We start from the raw sequence: 19,957 nt of genomic DNA, 5'->3' as shown, positions 1-19,957 counted from the left end.
AAAGTTTCAGCTTTCTAGGTCACTCGGAAGGTTCTGAACTAACTAACTTTGTACTTTTTACGCACCATAGACTTTACATTGGAAAGTGCGTGCACTTTGAACACTGCACCCGAGTCCCGCGGGCCTTTCCCGACTTAATCACTGCTAGTCTCGAATAGCTCCAGCGATTCCCAAGGCCCTAGGCCTGTTCCCTTTCTGATTGGTATCTCTTATACCATTTTTTTAGTATATGGTTTAGGTGGCCCCTAGGGCTCATCCATATTGTGCAACTTTTGTGTATTTTAAACTGTCTTGTCATTTAACGCTTGTGCTTCTGTGCTCATAAAGAGTCCAGGGGATTTTATAGTTAATAAATCAATATATATTTTCAATATATATCTGTGTGGTGTCCTTTCATTTGGTATTCAAGGGGGTTGTGTATGGTAATACAGCTGGCTTCACATGCCTTTCAGTGTTTAGCCTAAGACTGCTTTGCCTACGTTACCACTAGGATAACTGGTCTACAAGGTTGACTTACAACCAATCATCATAAGGGTTGCTTGGCATGGTACAAAGTGATCACTAGAATTAGTGAGCATTATATACCAGGCCAACTTCTCACATTGGTGAGCAGCGGATTGGGATCTGAGCTTGCTGTTGTTTTACCATTGCAATCTTTGAGATTATCATTTGAAAGATCATACAGGTACCTGCTAGGTACATATAAAACAAGACTAGTATACTTAAGTTCTACTGAACTTAGTTGTTGTAGAGCAAAGGGAGTAGCACACCCTGACTACACCTACTAGATAGGTTTAGTAGGTAAACACCAGTGTAGGTAGATTGCAACACATCCACCCACACTAGAGCAATGTCTGGAGCAGAGGGTTCCACTGGGAACATCCCTGTTGAGAGTGACCCTCCAAAAGGCACCATCCAAATTTGCTATATTCTCCTTTAAGGAACTAAGACAGCTTTGTGTCTTAAGGGGTCTGAAGACAGGGCTTTACTTTCCATCTTTGTAGTTCCATTTTTCAAATGTAGTTCCTGCACACATAGTTCTTTCTCGCTCGTCGCCATTATTGCAATGTATATCATGTAATTTGTAAGGTAAGAAGATCCAGTAGTCGTAGGTATTCTTGAAAGGGTGTTTATTAATTAAAAGCTGGTAAATAGGTAAATAGGAAGGAGGCCCCACCGGGAGCAGCATCCAGCTGCTCAGCCCACTCAATCAAACTGACCACACATTCAAACCATGCACACAGGAACATTCTAATGACATCACACACACAGGCTGAGCAGCAGGGAAAGAGATGATCAGGATATAACAAGTACATTGTCCAAACAGATGCTTCTGAGTTGGGAGTGGGAGCAGTGCTTTCACAGCTTAATGTAGATGGCCAGGACCAGCCCATTGCTTTTATTAGCAGAAGGCTGACCCCCAGAGAGAAACGTTGGTCAGCTATTGAGAGGGAGGCCTTTGCTGTGGTGTGGGCCCTGAAGAAGTTGAGACCATACTTATTTGGCACTCACTTCAAGATTCAGACAGACCATAAGCCCCTCTTCTGGCTAAATCAGATAAAGGGTGAAAATCCCAAACTGCTTAGGTGGTCCATTTCCCTACAGGGGATGGACTTTACAGTGGAGCACCGCCCAGGGACTGACCATGGCAACGCAGATGGTCTCTCCAGGTACTTCCTCTTAGAACATGAAGACACAACTGGTCAAGGTTAGTCTAATGTCCCTGCGTTTGGGGGGGGTTGTGTAGGAGAGTAGGGTCTGCTATCCTATGGTCACCCCAAATTTTTGCTTTTTGCTTCACTGGTTTATGACTTAATGTGGCTGTGAGCCTGCTAATCAGACCCACAGCCTGCTGTTCTCTCTCTAAATTACTGCCAATGCACTCTAGGTGCATTACGAATTGGAACTGGTTCACCTTATTGGCCCCTGTAACAGTGTACCCTAGGTACCCAGGGCATAGGTGTCTCCAAGGCCTACCAGGGGCTGCAGCATGTATTGTGCCACCCCTGGCCTGGCCTCCATATTTGACACAACTGGCTGATCACTCAGCTGGGGGTAAGTTGGTGTAATCACCTCTTGCTTAGATGTAGTATCCCTATATCTAACCCTAAACTGGACACATATGTTCCTATCATCCACTCCTATGGAAGGCCTCATCAATCATGGAGGCAGAGTGCGTGGAAATATGTGAGATGGTGCTCTAGCATGAGCTGAGCCTGTCTACAGCTGTCGGGAACTACTCCCTAAGCTGTTCCGGGATATTGCCATACCATATACTCTTAAGTGCATTATAATCCTCGCGGTTATATGCTATCTTTGGTTTGGCTTTATCAAAACATGTCGAGTAAGGTGTCATACGAATTGGAATACTATCCCCTCGAAAGTTCTGTTGACGGGGATAGCATTCCACCCTTCTAGAGGGACACGACATGTGTGTAGCCTTAACCACGGTTAAAGTTAACCAGAGCCTCAGCATCACAAAATGGATGCTGCCACCACAGACACGAGTCTGACCTCCTGCTGCTGGGAGTCCTTCCAGCGAGGGAGGCTTGGAGAAAGCGTTTCCTGCCTTGGGAGGTGTGAGCACCACCCCAGACAGGGTTTTGTGTATTGGGTAGGACAGGGCTGAATAAAATCAGACATGCCCGGGGCACACAAGGTGTCCCCGTGCATAAGCCATTCCAAACCGGTCCTGGGACTTTCCAGACCCAGGCCTGGCGAGGAGCTGGACAAAGGAAAGGGGGTGTAACCGCCCCCCTTCCTGGTTCCTCCCAGAGGAGGGACCTAGTAGGTGATCCACCCCTCAGATTGGGAATAAGAGTGGGAGCAGTGCCATTGCACAGCAGATCATCCTGAATCAACTTGAAATAAAGAAGAAGACTGGACTTCGACATTCTGCTGCTCAGAAGACTGAAGAGAATCTCCCTTGTGGCCTAGGAGTGGCCACCCTGTGAAGACAGGCACCAACCAGCAACTCGACGTCTGCTTTGCTGCCGCCTCCCGCCGGAGCCGGAGCCCAGAGCCCGACAAGACCCAGACTCCCAGACCTCTCACAGCCGGATCCACAGTCCCTGCAAAGAAGGGACCCGTGGAGGCACCGAGTGACGTGGGACCGGACCTCTTGAAAGACACTCGAAAAGCTGACTGCGCAGCAACCAAGGCATCCTCGACGTTGTGCTTTGGGGACTGAGAACCCTTACCACGAGAAGCCCTTGCACCGAAGATCAGCCCCCAGCATCTCCACGATCTGCGTGGGGCCCTTTTGCATTGTGCCACTCGATGCGCCATCCCGCCCACTAGCCACGCGGCCAGCGGCCATCTTGGCAACGAAACCGACAAACTACACTGCGGGTCTAATTGATCCAGACTTGCTCTCGCTCCTGTAAAAAGGAGCACCCGCTCTGACCTTGCTGGTCTGAGTAACAAGCCTTTTTCATCTTCTGCTTGGCTTGCATTAGCCAAGGCCTGTTTGCTTCTATCAAGTCGCCGACACCGCCAACAGCGAGAAGCCTGCGTGGGACAGCTCGTGACTGACTCCTGGATGTCCATGACCCCCTTTGTCCACGTGGCTGCAGAGAGAAGCTACACCTCAACGCCTGTTTGCACCCAACATCGCCTGGTTCCAATCTGGTTCCACGGTAGTCACTGGCTAGTGACTTTGAACATTGTCCCCTCTGCTTTCAGGTCTTCACAACTTCAGATTCACCCTTGGATCCACCGGAACTCTTCACCTCGAGCCGCCTGCAGCATCTTCAGCTCCAAGCACCATCGACCAGCGTGACGAAACCCGACACTACTTCGACCCTGTGCACCCGCATCCTGTGGGTGAGGTAACTCAGCTCCGCCGGTGTTCCTACACTGGTACACATCTCTAGGGCCTGTGTCTAAAGTTTCAGCTTTCTAGGTCACTCAGAAGGTTCCGAACTAACTAACATTGTACTTTTTACGCACCATAGACTTTACATTCGAAAGTGCGTGCACTTTGAACATTGCACCCGAGTCCCGCGGGCCTTTCCCGACTTAATCACTGCTAGTCTCATATAGCTCCAGCGATTCCCAAGGCCCGAGGCCTGTTCCCTTTCCGATTGGTATCTCTTATACCACTTATTTAGTATATGGTTTAGGTGGCCCCTAGGGCTCATCCATATTGTGCAACGTTTGTGTATTTTAAACTGTCTTGTGATTTAACGCTTGTGCTTCTGTGCTCATAAAGAGTCCAGGGAATTTTTTAGTTAATAAATTAATATATATTTTCAATATATATCTGTGTGGTGTCCTTTCATTTGGTATTCAAGGGGGTTGTGTATGGTAATACAGCTGGCTTCACATGCCTTTCAGAGTTTAGCCTAAGACTGCTTTGTCCACGTTACCACTAGGATAACTAGTCTACAAGGTTGACTTACAACCGATCATCATAAGGGTTGCTTGGCATGGTACAAAGTGATCACTAGAATTAGTGAGCATTATATACCAGGCCAACTTCTCACACTGTGCCCCCGTGCAGAGCAATTACTGTGTTGATGCCGCTGTGCATCTTTGCTGAGCAATGACTGTGTTGAGCCACTGTGCCCCGTGCTGAGCAATGACTATGTTGAGCCGCTGTGCCCCCCATGCTGAGCAATGACTGTGTTGAGCTACACAAAATAATGATGGGTGAATGCTTGAATTACTCTAGCTACTGGTAAGTAATATGGGCCACATTCAGTCCAGTCTGCTCCTCCCCACTTTGCCACCTTAGACAGTAATCAGCCATATGCAAATTAGTCTTACTCCTGCTCCAATAGGACCAGTGCAGACAAACCTCCAGGCCAGGCTCCCTCTGAACAGGAGCACAAGCAGGTCAGGGCCGGCTTTGGACTGCTTGGGTCTCTTCAGGCTTGAGTCCTGTGCCCAGTGAGCACCAGTCCCATGAGTCTCGCACTGGGCGCTGCACTAAGGCTGATGGGTGGATTCACCTCAGCCACTGGTAATTACTCAGGGCCGCATTGACCTCCATCTTTCTTTTGCCCACCAACCCCCTCGGACAGTGATCAGCCACATGAAATCAGTCTTGATTCTGCTCTAATAGGAACGGTGCAGTCAGGACAGCCAGGCCAGGTTCCCTCTGAGGGAAACCTAAGGAGCTCAAGACTGGTTTCAGACTGTTTGGGTCTCTTCAGTCTGGTGTAGCCGGAGTCCTATGCACAGTGAGCACCCAAATAGAGTAGAATGGGGACCCCTCTCAAGATAATTTCAGGTCAGGGAGTAGAGGGGAAGAGAAATACCAATACAACCAAGAAGCTCCCTCTTGACCTATAAATACTTTTATCACGTCAAGTACCTCTTAACCATAGGGCATACACAAAACATATCTGCACTTATTTTTGGATTTTACTCATTTATTTCATTTTTCTGTAGAAAACTTTTTTTCATTTCTTTATGTGAGCACCCAACCCAGGTCTGGGCATGCCCGTTGCACATACAATATTGACATGAGGTATAATCTGGTAAGTGGCATGCTGGGAAAAAGAAAAGTGTGTTTCAAGGCTCCCCCAGGTGTTTGCCAGCGGTTCGACACATTGCAAGCATTTTTCCCTTCACAATTTGTGTGTTTGATGTAATGCCCAATGGCCAGAGCTGAGTCCTTTGCTCACTCTGCCTCTGGAACCAAGCTGCTGTCAGAAGCCCTATCAGAACAAATCCAGTCCTGAGTTGGTTATGTTCTGATTCAGAGAGGACCTGGCTTGGCTCAGCTGTTCCCACTGGAGCAGGGTCAAGGCTGGTTTGCATATGGTTGAGTCTAATATGAGGTGGCACAATGGGCAGAAGAACAGTGGGTTGGAAGGCTGCATTGCCATTCAGTTCTCACATTGTGAGCCCTCCCCATCACCTTGTGTGTGTTTGAATAATGACTGTGTTACACAGCTCACTTCATGCTGCAAGGGCTGTCTGACCCGACTCACTCCCAAGCCCCCCTAAGCTTGTAGCCACTTGCAATAAACAACCCACTTTCCGGGTCCTGCTCAGACCGGCACTATTTGTTAAGATGGTGTCATGGCTGGAGGGCAGTTGAACGTTATAAAATGTGCAAAGCAGACTTGGCTAACTAAGCCGCACTAGCCACTAAATGCACATGTGTCCCTTTTATAAAATGAGCCGGGCAGAGGAGTCCCTTCCACTAGAGGAAGTCAGTGCCTCTGAGATCATGGATTGGTTGATTAACTGTGGCACAACTGTTTTCACTACACTATTGACCCTAAATCCAATAAAAGTTCTATACTTCATGAAAATATTAGTACAGAATACAAATGTGATTCGTTGTAAGTTGTTTATTAGCTCTGTATTTGACATTTTACTTTGCACCAAACTTCAGGAGTGAGACTTTACCCTTTGAAAAGGAAGTCCTAGTCAATATAGTGAACCTTCAGCTGGGTCTGCTCCCTGTGGTGCCAAAGAAAACTGGAAACCCATCACAAGAGTTGACATTGAGTGCTACAGGGCTCAGAGAGTTGGTTGGACGCTGTCTCTTTCAGCCTGATTCATGAAGCCGAAATGGGCTCGCAAAGGGCCAGATTCTGTGAATATGGCCCTTTGCAAGCTCTATTTTTGCTTTTGGGATTCATCATCCCAAATGCAAAAATCGGTAATAGCGATTTTGCTATTTTGCGATGAATTACATTTAAGGAATCTCAATTTGAGATTCCTTAAATGCAATTCACCATCCATTTTAAAATTGTGAATTCGCAATTTCGGCCCGCTTTTTACCGCGAGGTCAAACCTCGTGGTAAATAGCGAAAACTATTTTCTAAGTTGCATGTTACACACACACATGTCCTTTGGACATGTGTGTGCGCAACACCTGTTCGTATTTACTGTTAAGGGGTGCTACAGGGTGTTCTTTGGACACCCCTGGCACCCTTTAAATCGTAATCTTACTTGCGATTAGCAAATTGCTAATCGCAAATAAGGAATACTCCCCATTCATTCCTCTGGACCTTTTGGCCCATAGGAATGAATGGGGAGTTATTCCTTACTTGCGATTAGCAATTTGCTAATCGCAAATAAGGAATATGTAGGAATCGCTTTTGTTTTTGCGATTCCTACATGAATGCCGTTTTGCGAGTCTGAAATAGCGATTCCATATGATTCACTATTTCAAACTCGCAAAACGGCACTATGATGAATCAGGCTGTTTGTCTCTTGTAGTGCTGCATCCCTCTCAGCCCCTGATTGGCCCTCGGGAGCTGAGGGTATATCCCACGGCTTACAGCAGTGAGCAGAGGTTGATGAAGTGGTGGTTGAACTTATAGCTTCATTCTCAAGTTCCGCGAGGCGTCTCAGTCAATGAAGGTGGATTCCATATGTGGTTGACACTCCAAGGATTCATAAATGAATCACGCCACACCGCTTACCATGACATCAGTATTGCCTTGGAAAGCATTGGCCACCAGGAAGCAGCAACATCCTCAGCCAAGCTTCTATGCCATTAGCTGGTGGGATTGATGAAGACATCAGTAGGGTAGGAGGAGGGCACATCTGAGTCTGAAGGCCATTGCAGTTTAACCTCATTGATCACCTACATGGCCTGGGTCCAGCCGGTTTGGATGGATTATTCACCATTTTGTCTGCCTTTCCCCACAAAACAAGGATTCTGTGTCCTGGGCAGATGAAGGTTCTGGGATGTGTAAGGATGGTAAGCAATCTTGTAATGCTAAGTCAGGCACAAAAATCTACATGGACTTTGAGCAAAAGAATCTTGTTTTTTAAATTGAATGGTCCAACTTTTATTTATAACAAGACCTAGCGTCAGAGGTAAACAGCATGTTTCAAGTAGCAAATCAGAGAGTTTGGGACTAGAAGGAATATTCTCTCATTAAAACATCTAGAGTATGTTAATACCTGACACTTGTATTCAATGTCTACAAACTCCACAGAGATACAGACTTGGGATATCCAAATTACTCCATTCCTTCAGAAAAGTAAGATGAGAGCAAGGTTCTACGGAGAGGAGTTGGCCTAACGGCTAGGGAGGTGGATATTGATACGGGGGAACTGGGTTTGAGTCTCGGCAAAGACCCTGAACATCCTGTGATTCTGGGCAAATCACTTCATCTCCCTGTGCCTAACAAAAATAAATGTGTCCTCATGTAACGCAACTGGTGCTATGTAAAGCGCTCTGATACCTGATTCGGGTCAAGTTTGCGCTACATAAAACTCTGTAAAATAAGAAAAATGTGCAAGGATGGTAAGCAACCTTGTAATGCACAAAAAACTACATGGACTTTGAGAGAAAGAATCTTGGGGCATATTATCAAGCCTGTGCGCTAAAATTATCGCCGCTTTATCGGCCGAAAACGGCCGATAAAGCGGCGATAATGGGCTTAATAATATGCTCTATGGAATTCCAATCGAAGCCCATGTTAGATGTGAGCCTCTAGGATATGTTATGTTATGTGTATTTTAAAAAAGCACTATCATATGCATCAAAGGGTTTACCCATTCTGTGCCTCCAGGAAAACGTGTAGTCCATTAGGGGCCAAACTCACCTGAATAACCCACTCCCTGTACAAATAGCCAAAGCCGAAGCTGAAGGTGTAGGGAGTCTCATTAGTCACAATCACGAAGTAGTTCCCCATGGTGAAAGAGCGTCTTCACGCCTGCGGTGCTCCAAGGATCCAGGGAGTCCCAAAGATGTGAGGTACCTGAGGGAACAAGACAACAAACAGCAGGAAAGACTCAGAGATGGCGGGAGAGGCGATAGATTTGAGAATGAACTGAAATGACAGGCAAAAACATGAGGGGATTAAAAGTGGAATGAATCTCTAATGAGATATATTTAAACATTTCAAGCATCAAAGCAGCATTTACAACCAGGACAAAATAAAGAAAATGAACATGGCATTTCAGTGGACCACAAGCGATAATGGACAAACAAAGTGATTGCTTGGGGAGGATGAGGCAATCCAAGAGATAAGAGACTGCAGGGTCACTGCTAGGGGCATCATGGCTCTTGTTATCTGGAAACACTTCAAGCACATTCAGCCAACATGTCTGATGGAGGATTCCCCAGAGAGTCAACAAAAAGTCTGTCCTACATATCTTGACTAGGCTACAGTGGAGGTGATGGAAGTAATTGAAAGTGGAGTAATGTGTGTGAAATGTTCATTGAGACGTGTGTGGTGTGACGCCAGCAGGACCAACTTTGCTCATCAGTGAGCGTCTTCCCAACATCACTTACTGCACTCCTCATTACTCCGAGCCCAGGTCTTCCCGCCCACAGTATAGTTTCCCATCCCTCCGTGCCCTGTTGTGACTGGCTTCATTTTTTGATTGGTGGCTTTTGGAAAAAGGAGGGGCTTTGACTGGGCTTCTTTTTCATTTTATGAGTGATGAAGCAGAAGTCGGCCATATTGGAGGGACGGGAGGCTAGTGTGCTAACTTATAACTTGGGAGTTTCTGTAGGAAGACTAAAGTAATTTCTGTGGCAAGGCAGACCAGAGATTGGAGTGGTGTAGATTACTGGTCAGTAACTGGAGCACTCGTCTCCCTTCATCTCCTGACTCTCTACTCTCTGAGGCAGGTGATAACATCAAGCCATCAGTTGGCGCATGTCTAGATAGTTCAAGCATGAGTAGCTTGTGTTGGTGTTGTACAATGCAGACCTGGAGCATCCGAATCAGGAACATAAACAGATGTTAAGAGTGAGCAAAGTCCAGTACTCCAGATCCCTGATCTTCACAAGGGAGGGATAATGCTAGGGATCAATGTGTAACAGAGAAGTTTTCCCAAACTGCGTAACACAGATCACAGTAGGACTTCTTCCTTCTTCACCATTCAGGGGAGTGGTTTGGTAGGACTGACTGCCAGGTGTGGCACCGACAGGTGTACATCTCTAAACTCTTCCTTTCCACCATTTTGTACCAGGTAAGATTGGCGGAGTCCACCGTGTGCATTGGCCATGGACATCTACCCATCCTGCTAGGTAGGACTGCTTGTCACACCCTTCTGGAGAGCAGGTGCCTCTCAACTATGAACTAGAAGATCTAGAGGTGAATGGTAGGTTGCAAGCTTGGATGTAGATGGTATTTGTATAGAGAAAGGTTACATAAAAGGCAGCAGAAGCTGCACAGAGTAAATTGCAAGTATTCTGTCGATGACTGATGGGAGACATATCGGGGTTCTAGGAGCAGAAGAGTACTGTCACTACATGGTGATGCGGTCTTTTGTTCCATGCCTGGATCCAGTGATGCTAATATAGACATTGTGCACATAGCTGGACTAGGCCTCAGTCATATTTACAAGGAGGTAAAAACCACCAAAACATCACTTTTTGGTTCGTTCGGTGGCGTTAAATCATTCACCTTATTTATTTATTAGCTCACTTTGCCACCAGATTGATGATGGATTCAACCCAGATCTGTGACTGGTCTGGAAAGGTTCAGCGCTCCGTCCATCTTCTCCTTGTGTTTGCTGTACCAGTGCGACAAAGTCATAATTGCAGCCTCTTGAGTATTGAGGGTAGGGTCCACTTTTCATGTGCCTCTTTGAACATGCCAAAAATGTCTCAAATAGTATGTCTGCTGCACTCCTTGTACAATTAAGCCATGTAATCTTGAGTTTTCTTGGTGTGTTTGAATGTAGGAGATCCCAAATGGCCCCCTTGACCACAAGCAGCAAGATAGGCTGGCTCTCAAGGGCCACCACATCCTTCTGTGGAGTTGAGCCATGTCAGAGTTCTCCTGGTCTCTTGTCTGCTTGCCAAGGAATTTGATCCCAATGTTCTCCTGTTCACAGAACATTGCTCGCTCATGTATGCCACGTGACAGCCTGCTTCTCCTGTTGATGCTCTTGCAGACCTGGTCTACCTTTGGCAAGGAGAGCCATGTCCTCTGCTTCTGCTCCTCATGATATGGATGGCATGGAAAGCAATATGCTGTTTGTGTATATCATGAGTTACTACAGATTACTAACATGCATAGCCTGTGATCCCTGTTCCCTTGTGCATTGGCATGAAATAGCCGTGCAATAATGAGTTCTTACTGTGAAAGGTCTTCTTGTTTCTCTATGATTTTTACCTGTTTTCATACACAGTGCAATCTGATCTTAACGCTTGGCTTTGGGTCTGTGGATTTCCTTGCAAGCAACCAAGAAACTGGTCAAAATGCAGCACAATTTTGCACTTTTTTTGGAAAAATGTGAAATAATGTTCAGTTAGAAAATATGGGTTGTGTTCTAAACAATGCATCAGGAAAGAAGTTTCCTTGCTAATATCACCCACAAATGTAAAAAAATCATTTTTACCACAACTTTTTGCCTTTTTTAAAGTGGCATTTAATTTTTTCCTATGTTCTGTCATTTCCACCACTTGCAGTTTGTGGTGTAAAGAGGTGTGGAGCCCAAGAGTGAATCATGAATCAATACATTTCTGAAAAGTAGATAAAATTCAGAATTTAGCAAGGTCTCATTGATGTCATTTATGTAGATCGATCATGGTTTTCCCAAGGAACTAACAATTAAGCTCAAAATCTGATCAAATGAAGTAGGAGAACATTGACATGGATGACACCATGTTCATCCTTGAATTGTTTACCCAGTGGCCATTCATAAAGGTCAAACAACAACACAACGATCGATTGGCGGCCCTAGGGAATATTTAAAGACCAAGCTTTGGGATGTTCCCTGACAATACTCCATAACACAAAAGTACCAAAGGGTCTAAATATAATGACGAACACTTGCGGTGCACAATGACACTAGACACATCGCTCCAAAATGTCTACAAAGTAATAGTTATCCTTAAAACCTCAGTAGATGGTCAAGGATACCCATCAGTCACCATTTGGAACCGCCCTTCATCATTTGGGATTCCTTACAGACCCATACATACTGAATCCCTATCCCCAGAGAGAGGACCAAGATGGAGGAAGGTCCCTCCTACTGAGATGGGAGATAAGTGTGGTCTGACCACTCTATTGCAAGGGTAATTTTGTGAATGCGAGGTGACCAAAGGTGCAGTGCAACAAAGAAAAAAGAATATCTGAAAATAGAAAAGTGTGTTAAAATTGGATGAGGGAGTACTGAACCTCTTTATTCTGGTGATACTCGCTCTACCAATATTAAAAATAGTCAAGACAGTTTACCAAAATAACTGTCTTTAAGTGATACACGGTCAACATGTTTCAGCAAATAGGGACGTGTTTGTCCTTGCTTTCATCAGGACCCAAGACGACTATAGCTACTGCAGAAAAAAAGTATGTGTGAAGTATATGTACAGTGAAAATTAGGAAAAAAAGATTTCAAGACAAGCACAGAGATCATCTGAATATTCTAGGTGCCATATTTAGTCTTTTCTCACAAGGCATGTATTTCACGAAGTTGTAAGAAGTGAAGACCTCACCCCACCTGGCAGCGGCTCAGGGGTAGAGTGAAGCACCGCTCTGTCCATCGGTACTTCTATGCCGGCTTCCGAGCTGACTGGGGTCACCTGCTGCTTGTCAATCGAGTCTTGTTTAGTCGACGCGAGGGATGTACAGTACCTGTTCGCAGTACCTGGAGCCGTCTTAAGGAAGTTTAACATGTTGAAAATGTGAGCAAGAATGTGATTTTAGTAAGATTGTGTTTCGTATGACACTGAACTTGCGGTTGCTCACAGTACCAGATGCTTGACAGTATGGTTTGCAAAATGTTTTCTTTCTTCCACATTGACTTCTGTTTCGAGGCCAAAATGGATTGAAATTCAATGGATAATATTAATCTACTCTCTGTGATCCACACTACTCCCAATTGAAATAATACCCATTTGTGCGGGTGGGTTAATCACCTGCAACAGGAAAGTCTCCAAAAAGCAATGTGTAAGACTTCAAGTTCTTCTGCCCTCAGCACTGGGAAATGTGAGGTTTATGTCATTTATGAGGTTTTATCTTTGAGAAGCGCAGCAGGCCTTCCTGCTGCACATCCCTACGGCAAAAGAAAAGTGGAGGAATGCACCATATCTATAAGATACGGCACATTCCAGTCCTTTTCCCCTGCGCCGGTGCACAGTGGGCTGCCGTGCGCCAACACAGGCACCTTTGCACAATGGTGCAAGGGAGCCTGCATTGCGCAGATGATCATTTTTGTACTGGAAGGGAAACCTTTCTTTACAAAAATAATCACAAGAGGCTTTTCCTCTTTCTATGTGTGCTGCAGAATGCCGCACACATAGAAAAAGGAAAAACAAGGAGAAATAAAGACATTTCTCCCCGTTGCTCCTCGCTTACGCCTCCCCTGAGCAGGCGAAAGCTTTTGGCGCTGCTTCAGATTTACGATTTCTTGTAAATCTGGGGCAGTGTCAAAAGGCCATGGATGTTGCTGGGAACACCCCCAGCAACACTCATTGGACGCCCCTTTAACACATAACACTGCGTTAAAGGGACTGATATTTATCAGGCAGCAGTATGCCTAAAAAATTGGCTTAGTGCTGCGTGATATATATCACGCAGGCTTCTGCACCACAGAACATCACAAAAAGTGACGTACGGATGGCGCAAAGGGCCTCATAAATGAGGCCTTAAGATTTTTCCTTGGAATTTCGGTCTTTCTGGTGATGTGGGTAGGTGCAGTATTGGGGCTCTAGGGTGCCATCACCAAATTAGATATATCAGGCTGTCCGGGCCGTAACACCTGGATCCCACTTTCTTGTCTTACCCAGAATGCTCTTCAAACATCAAGCATTGTTTAAAATCACTGTTTTTCCAAGAATTTTTGTGGGGAAAGTTCCAGAATCCGTGGGGATCAATATAATTCCTATCACTCAGCACTTCCATATTTCTACCAATAAAAACATTTCTGCATTAGTGTTGGTGAACCTATAACCTGCAAGAGGAAAGGGGCCCCCAAGGAAATTGTGGAAACATCAAGTTTTCTTCCTTCAAATATACTCATTTTTGTGACGTGGGTAGTTGTGGTAATTGGGCCTGTGCTTGGCCTCCTTACAAATCACAACCATTCAGCACAGCACTCCCATTTGGGCTTAATAACTTCACACCTACTGAAGGGACTACAGAGCATACAGAATCATCCTCTGTCTCCCAGACTCACACCGCCCCCCACCTCAAGAAGCTCCACTGGCTCCCCATTCAGAAGAGATGTCAATTCAAGATCTTGATCCACACCTAAAAAGTCCTACACAACCAAGGACCAGCATACATCAACAACCGCCTGAAAGCCCACAAACTCTACTGATATGTGCGCTGCTCCTCCCTCTCCCTCGCTCACACCTCTGCTTCTACCGAGGCAACAGTGGAGGACCCTCCTGCTTCTACCTCACTGAAAAGTCCTGGAACAACCTCCTCTTTCCCCTCTGGATCTTATCCTCTCTGCTGGAATTAAGCAAAGGAGTCAAGACCTGGCTGTTCAACAGAACCATCCTGAAGCAGCAAGGTTCTTATCAGTTGGATACAGCCCTGCATGATTAGCTGCGCTTTGTAAGTCCTGTTTTGATTTGATTTCGTCAAGTCTGTCATAGAAATCTTTGGGAGGACTGCTTAAAATTCTCTGATTCTTTGAGTATGAGGTTCATTCCCACAATTGAAGAGCATAATCCTGCCACAGGGTTTTCATATACTAAGTTATGAAGTTTGTATCACGGTCAGACACTACCTTTCGGGGGAATCCCACATGGGAGAAATCCCCATTAAAGTGCAATGCACCACTTGGCCATCACAGTCCAGAGAGGGATGGCTTCCGGGTACCAGGTGGCATGATCCCCTAAGACCAGGATGAACCTGTTGCCCATGGCCATCTTGGGAACCAGTGGCCCCACATTGTCAAACCCACTCTCACAAAGGGGGTGCTGACCACAGGGAAAGGTTGGAGAGGAGCCTTCCACTTCCTCCCACTCTTAACACTTGGCTGGCAAGTTTTGCAAGACCTACAATGGGTGTCAGAGTTCTTACGCATTTGGGTCAAGTAAATGTGGGTAACAAGCCTGTTCAAGTGTCTTGTCTTGCCCCAAATGCCCTATCAAAGGAACACCATGAGCCAGACCCAGTAGGAAGGTTCTGAAGTGCTGGGGCACCACCAGCGCGTTGGCTGACTCAGGCTCAGCAACCTTAGGCTCACTATACAGGAGACCATTCTCCCAGCAAATCCATTGTGATTCAGACTAATCACCTGCCACCTGGTTTGCAGCCTGCTGCCCCAAACCAACAAGCGAAGGATACTTCTGCTGCTCCTCACTGAATTCCTCCCTGGAGGGGCCTCCTTGCTGCTGCTAGGTGAGCTCAGGCAGGTCTCCCAGTTCAGCCATTTGCTCCCCTGTAGGCTCCAGGGTATCCCCCTCAAGGATTGTCTCCTCCTGGACCGTGGGAACTTCAGGGGAAAGTTTCCTGCACCCCCTGCCTCTTCTCTTTGTGGTAGGCAGCTGGGCCACTATTTCAGGCTCCAGGTCCTCTTAACTGTTATTACAGGCTGCTATAGACAGAGTGGTCACACCCGCCCACTTAGGCAGAACCAACATCTCTATATGACACTTCCGCTCCACCTTATCCCAAGGCAAACTCTCCAAATCGTTGCCTAGCAGACAGTAAACATTCATGGCTGGCGTCACAGCCACTTTCAAGGTACCTGAGACCCCCCACTCAAAGGGAACCTGTGCCACTTTGAAGAGACACTCTGAGTTGTCAGCGGCAACTACTGGGTAGAATGAGTCAGGACCACCTGCTCTTCAGACACCAGCCGACAAATGACAGCTGTCATACTGGCTCCAGTGTATATCAGAGCCTCCACACTATGGCCATTGATGGTCACCCACTGAATGTATTTTTTTGTGTTCTCAGCGGATAAGCTCTTTGGACCATCTCACTATCTCCTAAAGAGACCAGCTTCACCTCTGTGGACCCCCACCCCTCTTGGTCACCCGTTTCTCCCCTCAAGCCTACACTAGCCATCTCCCGGGGTGGTGCTCCAGTGGCTGTGTTGGTAATCTTTTTTAGACACCTAGGGTCTTCCTGGAAGTGATCCACCTGACCATAAGCCTAACATAACCTGGGGCCCTTCTGAACAGGCTTACCTGTAGAGACCCATGGCTTCTTCTCAGTGGGAGGCTGGGATCCTATCCATCATTACTATGGGACCCTTTCTGGAACTCCTTCTGTTTGCCTTTGTCCTCCCTACGCTTCTGCTGGGGACCCGGCCCACCTTTGTCAGAGTCTTCCACATGACCATTTTGGACCCTGGTTCTGACCCAGCGGTCCGCCTCCACAGCAAGCTTCCAGGGGTCAGTCAGCTTACGGTCTGTGAAGTGCTGGCGCAGCTTGGGAAAATGATTATCTGAAAAGTGCTCCCATGCAACCAAATCATAGAGCCCCAGAAAATGATTTACCTGGCTACCCTTCACCCATCTATCCAGTGCTCTGCAAAAATAGGACACATATTCCACCCAAGTGCTTGACTCCAGCTTTGTATAAGCCCTCAACTGCTGCCTGGATTGCTCTGGGGTCAAACCATACCTTATTACCAAGGCTTGCTTCATGGGGGCGTAGGACATCTGATCCCCAGTGGACAAGCCTAGCGATATTTCCGTCCCTTCAGTGACAAAGCAGCTCCGCACCCCGTCCCCCATTCTCTGATGGATTCTGTAGGACCTCATTGCTACCTCATCAGCTTTGAACCTCTGACCTCATGCTTTGTGAAATCCTTAATAACATCCTTGGGGATGTACAACTTCCTTTCTCCAGGCACTGATGGTGCGCTGCCACCATGGGGATTAGACTCTAAACTCTTTGCCTTTGGATCCAGGTCCCTCAATCCTCTTCTATTCTCCAAGATCTCTTTTTCCCAGGGCTAATTTCCCAATCTGAAATGCCAACTCCCTGTCCTCTTTCCGCAGCTTGAGATTTGTGATCTGCAACTCATGCATCTTGGTTCTCTCCCTGTCCTCTAGCTCTTCTGCTGGAGGCAGCCCCTTTGAAGAGACTGCTGCCCCCCTGGGAGGGTTCATACAGACGCAATAGCCCATCCTGCTGTCCATCTAAATTCTTTACCACCTCCATCGGCTGATCAGCATGCAAGCTAACATCCATTGACTCCAACGAGGCCCTCAGTGCTTTTTGGAATTCCTCCTTTCTGGAGAGGCCTCTTAAGAGATTTTAAACTGTTTAAAGACAACCTTCAATTTTGGAACATATTGTAGATTTCAACCCTATCCTCCTCAAACCCAAGATCCATGGATCAAATTGATGCTGGCTTTGACATGATGAAGATTGGCAGTTTCCAGTTCCATGGAGAAAAAAAATTGTCCCAAAGAAAAAAATTCAGACCATTACGCAAAGTGGTTGCGTAATGGTCTGCACTAAACTAGTAGTGTAGACCAATCCCTTTATGTAAGACACAAATGCAATCCTCACCGCGGACCACCAATGTTAGAAATGGGGGTCTCTAGTTGGCAGAAGTAGGAAACTTTGTCCAAATAAGGACCCTTGCTTCTAATCAGGGTAAGGGAGATACACTCCTAAAATAACCCCTGCTCACCCCCTTGGTAGCTTGGCATGAGCAGACAAGCGTATCTCAGAGGAAGTGAGTGAAGCATTTGTGAACACATACAGTAAAACAGTTAAGACACTACAAATGGACACCACAACAGTTTAGAAAAATACCTACCCTTTATCTAAACCAAAACAAGACTAAACAACAAAAATCCACAATACAGTAATAAAAATATGACTTTCAAATGATAGAAATAGTTGAGTTCAAAGCAAATTCCAGATGCAAAACTTTTCACACAAAGTACCTTGGATGCATCTCGCACACAACCAAAAAGGGTTGCATGGAAGATGATGCGTTGGTTCCTTACACTCAAGGAAGGTGATTCCTCCATTCCTTTCTCCGGGGGATGTGATGCATCACTTCCTTACTGCTGGCAGGGGAGGTGATGCATCGGTTCCTTACTGGAGAAGAGGTAATGCGTTAGTTTCTTACTATGTGGGGAGGTAATGTGTTGGTTTCTTTCTGCATCCTGCAGCGATGTGACAGACTTGGCGCCCGGATGCGATGCAAGGATCCGGGACGATGCATAGGTTATTGCAGCTGCTAAGCAGGCCTTGCATCAGAAATGATGGGGTGACCTGGGACTTTGGAGATCGGTGCACTTGATGCAGCATGCAACGATTTATTTGGTGATGCATCAGAAACAGGTGCGGAAGTGTCAAGCTTTTCCAATTTGAGTTACTATTCCAGCTCCCAGTGGCAATTAGTCTCTAGAAGTCCAAAACAACAGCAGGCACCTCTCAGTAGGACAGAACTCCCAGCAAGAAAGTTTAGGGGAACTGGTGATGAAGTATTTGCATCCCTGAGACTTCGGAATAGGAGGAAAACTCTTCTTCAAGCCCTAGGAGATCTTCCTCAAGCAGGGGTACAGTAAACAGCAAAATACTTTTCCCTTTCCTTGTTAAAGAATAGCCACTGCAGGCCAACCCCAGACAGCAAACAGCACAGGTGCAGTATTCCTCCTTAGTTTCTCAAGCTCTTCTCCCTAGTAAAGGTACCTTTTAGTTTCACAGAATTGATCTAAAAGTATGGAGTCTGTTCCCCTCTTTTTATACAGTAAATGTATTGTTTTCCTGAAGGCAGAGTGTCTTTGTGCCTAGCCAAAACCAGTTGTGTTCTCAGTGGTTACATATTCCTTGAAGGATGTGGAGACAGCATTGTGGAAGGCAGACCAGGCCCATTTGAGTGAAAGGAAATCTCCTCTTCCTACTGTAAAGGCAGCCTAGGTCTATTCATCCCATCCCTGGCCCATCTAAACTCTCTGGAGCAACTGCTCCTCCCAAGCCACTGTCATCCCAAAGCCAGTCAATCCACAACCCCAGCAGAGGCACACAGAATGGCTAAGCAAGAAAATACCTACTTTCTAAAAGAGGTATTTTAAAACTCAGAATGTAAAAATCACCTTCACTAAAAGTTGCATCTTAACATTCTGAGTTCATGCATATCAAACTTTAATTTCCTACCTTGTTCCCAGCTGTAGATATGTTTATAAGATGTTATAAACAAACTTACCATTCTATTCTTTAGGAATAGGTATCCTTGCAATAATGAAAAGCAAAATTGTCAGCAATTCACTTTCAGCACATGCCACACATATCAGGGCATAGCCCACCTTTCACATACACTGCACCCTGCCCACAGGTGCACCTAGGGCCTACCTTAGGGTTGACTACAATGTAAGAAAAGGGAAGGTTAGGACCTGACAAGTGGATGCACTAGCCAAGTCGACATGTCAGTACTAGACTGCACAGAGGCCTTGCAATGGCAGGTCGGAGTTACATTTACAGGCTGCTTATGAGGGTGGCACAATCAGTACTGCAGGCCCACTTGCAGCATTTGAGTTACAGGCCTTGGGCACACATAGTGCAGTGTAATAGGATCTGACTAGTAAGTCAAATGTGCCAATCATGGAATTGCAAAAACCTAACAACAATTCACTAAGGGAGCACTTGCACTTTGGCACTGAACAGCAGTGGCAAAGTGCCCGAAGCATCTAGACTAGCAAAAATAAAGTCCAACCCACAGCAAAAACACAGGAGGCAAAGGCAAAAATACAGGGGAAACTCATGCCAATGATGCCAGGTCTAACACTTGGTTTAGGTATTCAAGTGTGGGAAAGGCATGTGTGGCCGGATCTTAACCCTGCATCAATCAGGAGTGCTCCAACTTAAGAGTCAAAGACGCAGCGCTTTAAAGAGCACTGCATCACGATGCAGTAACAGTCCACTACTGCTCCCAGAAGCCACCTCCATCTCTCGTTGACTTGAACTCTGTGCAGAGCTCTACTGCCCTTTCGCTATATGTGTGCTATACAAGGACCGCATACTTATCCTACAGACATGTATAAATACCGACTAGTGGTGGTTCGTCCACCACAGAAGCCTTCTTCAGGATGAAGCTAGAGATGAATAGTAATGCTGGGCAGAAAGGTGTGTTTGCCAATGTGCAGTTC

The 19,957-nt window shown here is 46.2% G+C and overlaps 1 protein-coding gene across 1 annotated transcript in view; it reads right to left on the bottom strand.

The window, feature by feature from the left end:
- LOC147725828 (uncharacterized) overlaps window positions 1–19,957 on the bottom strand; it is a 492,715-nt gene that overhangs the window by 390,118 nt on the left and 82,640 nt on the right. The window contains exon 3 of the mRNA XM_086960004.1: window positions 8,526–8,681. Within this exon, the coding sequence (XP_086816130.1) occupies window positions 8,526–8,615 (90 nt within the window). The 5' untranslated portion in view covers window positions 8,616–8,681. The remainder of the gene's footprint in view (window positions 1–8,525; window positions 8,682–19,957) is intronic.

Source organism: Lissotriton vulgaris, chromosome 3_1 (genome assembly GCF_964263255.1).
Source record: "Lissotriton vulgaris chromosome 3_1, aLisVul1.2, whole genome shotgun sequence".
Lineage (NCBI taxonomy): Eukaryota > Metazoa > Chordata > Amphibia > Caudata > Salamandridae > Lissotriton > Lissotriton vulgaris.
This window is presented reverse-complemented; position numbering and strand designations above follow the sequence as displayed.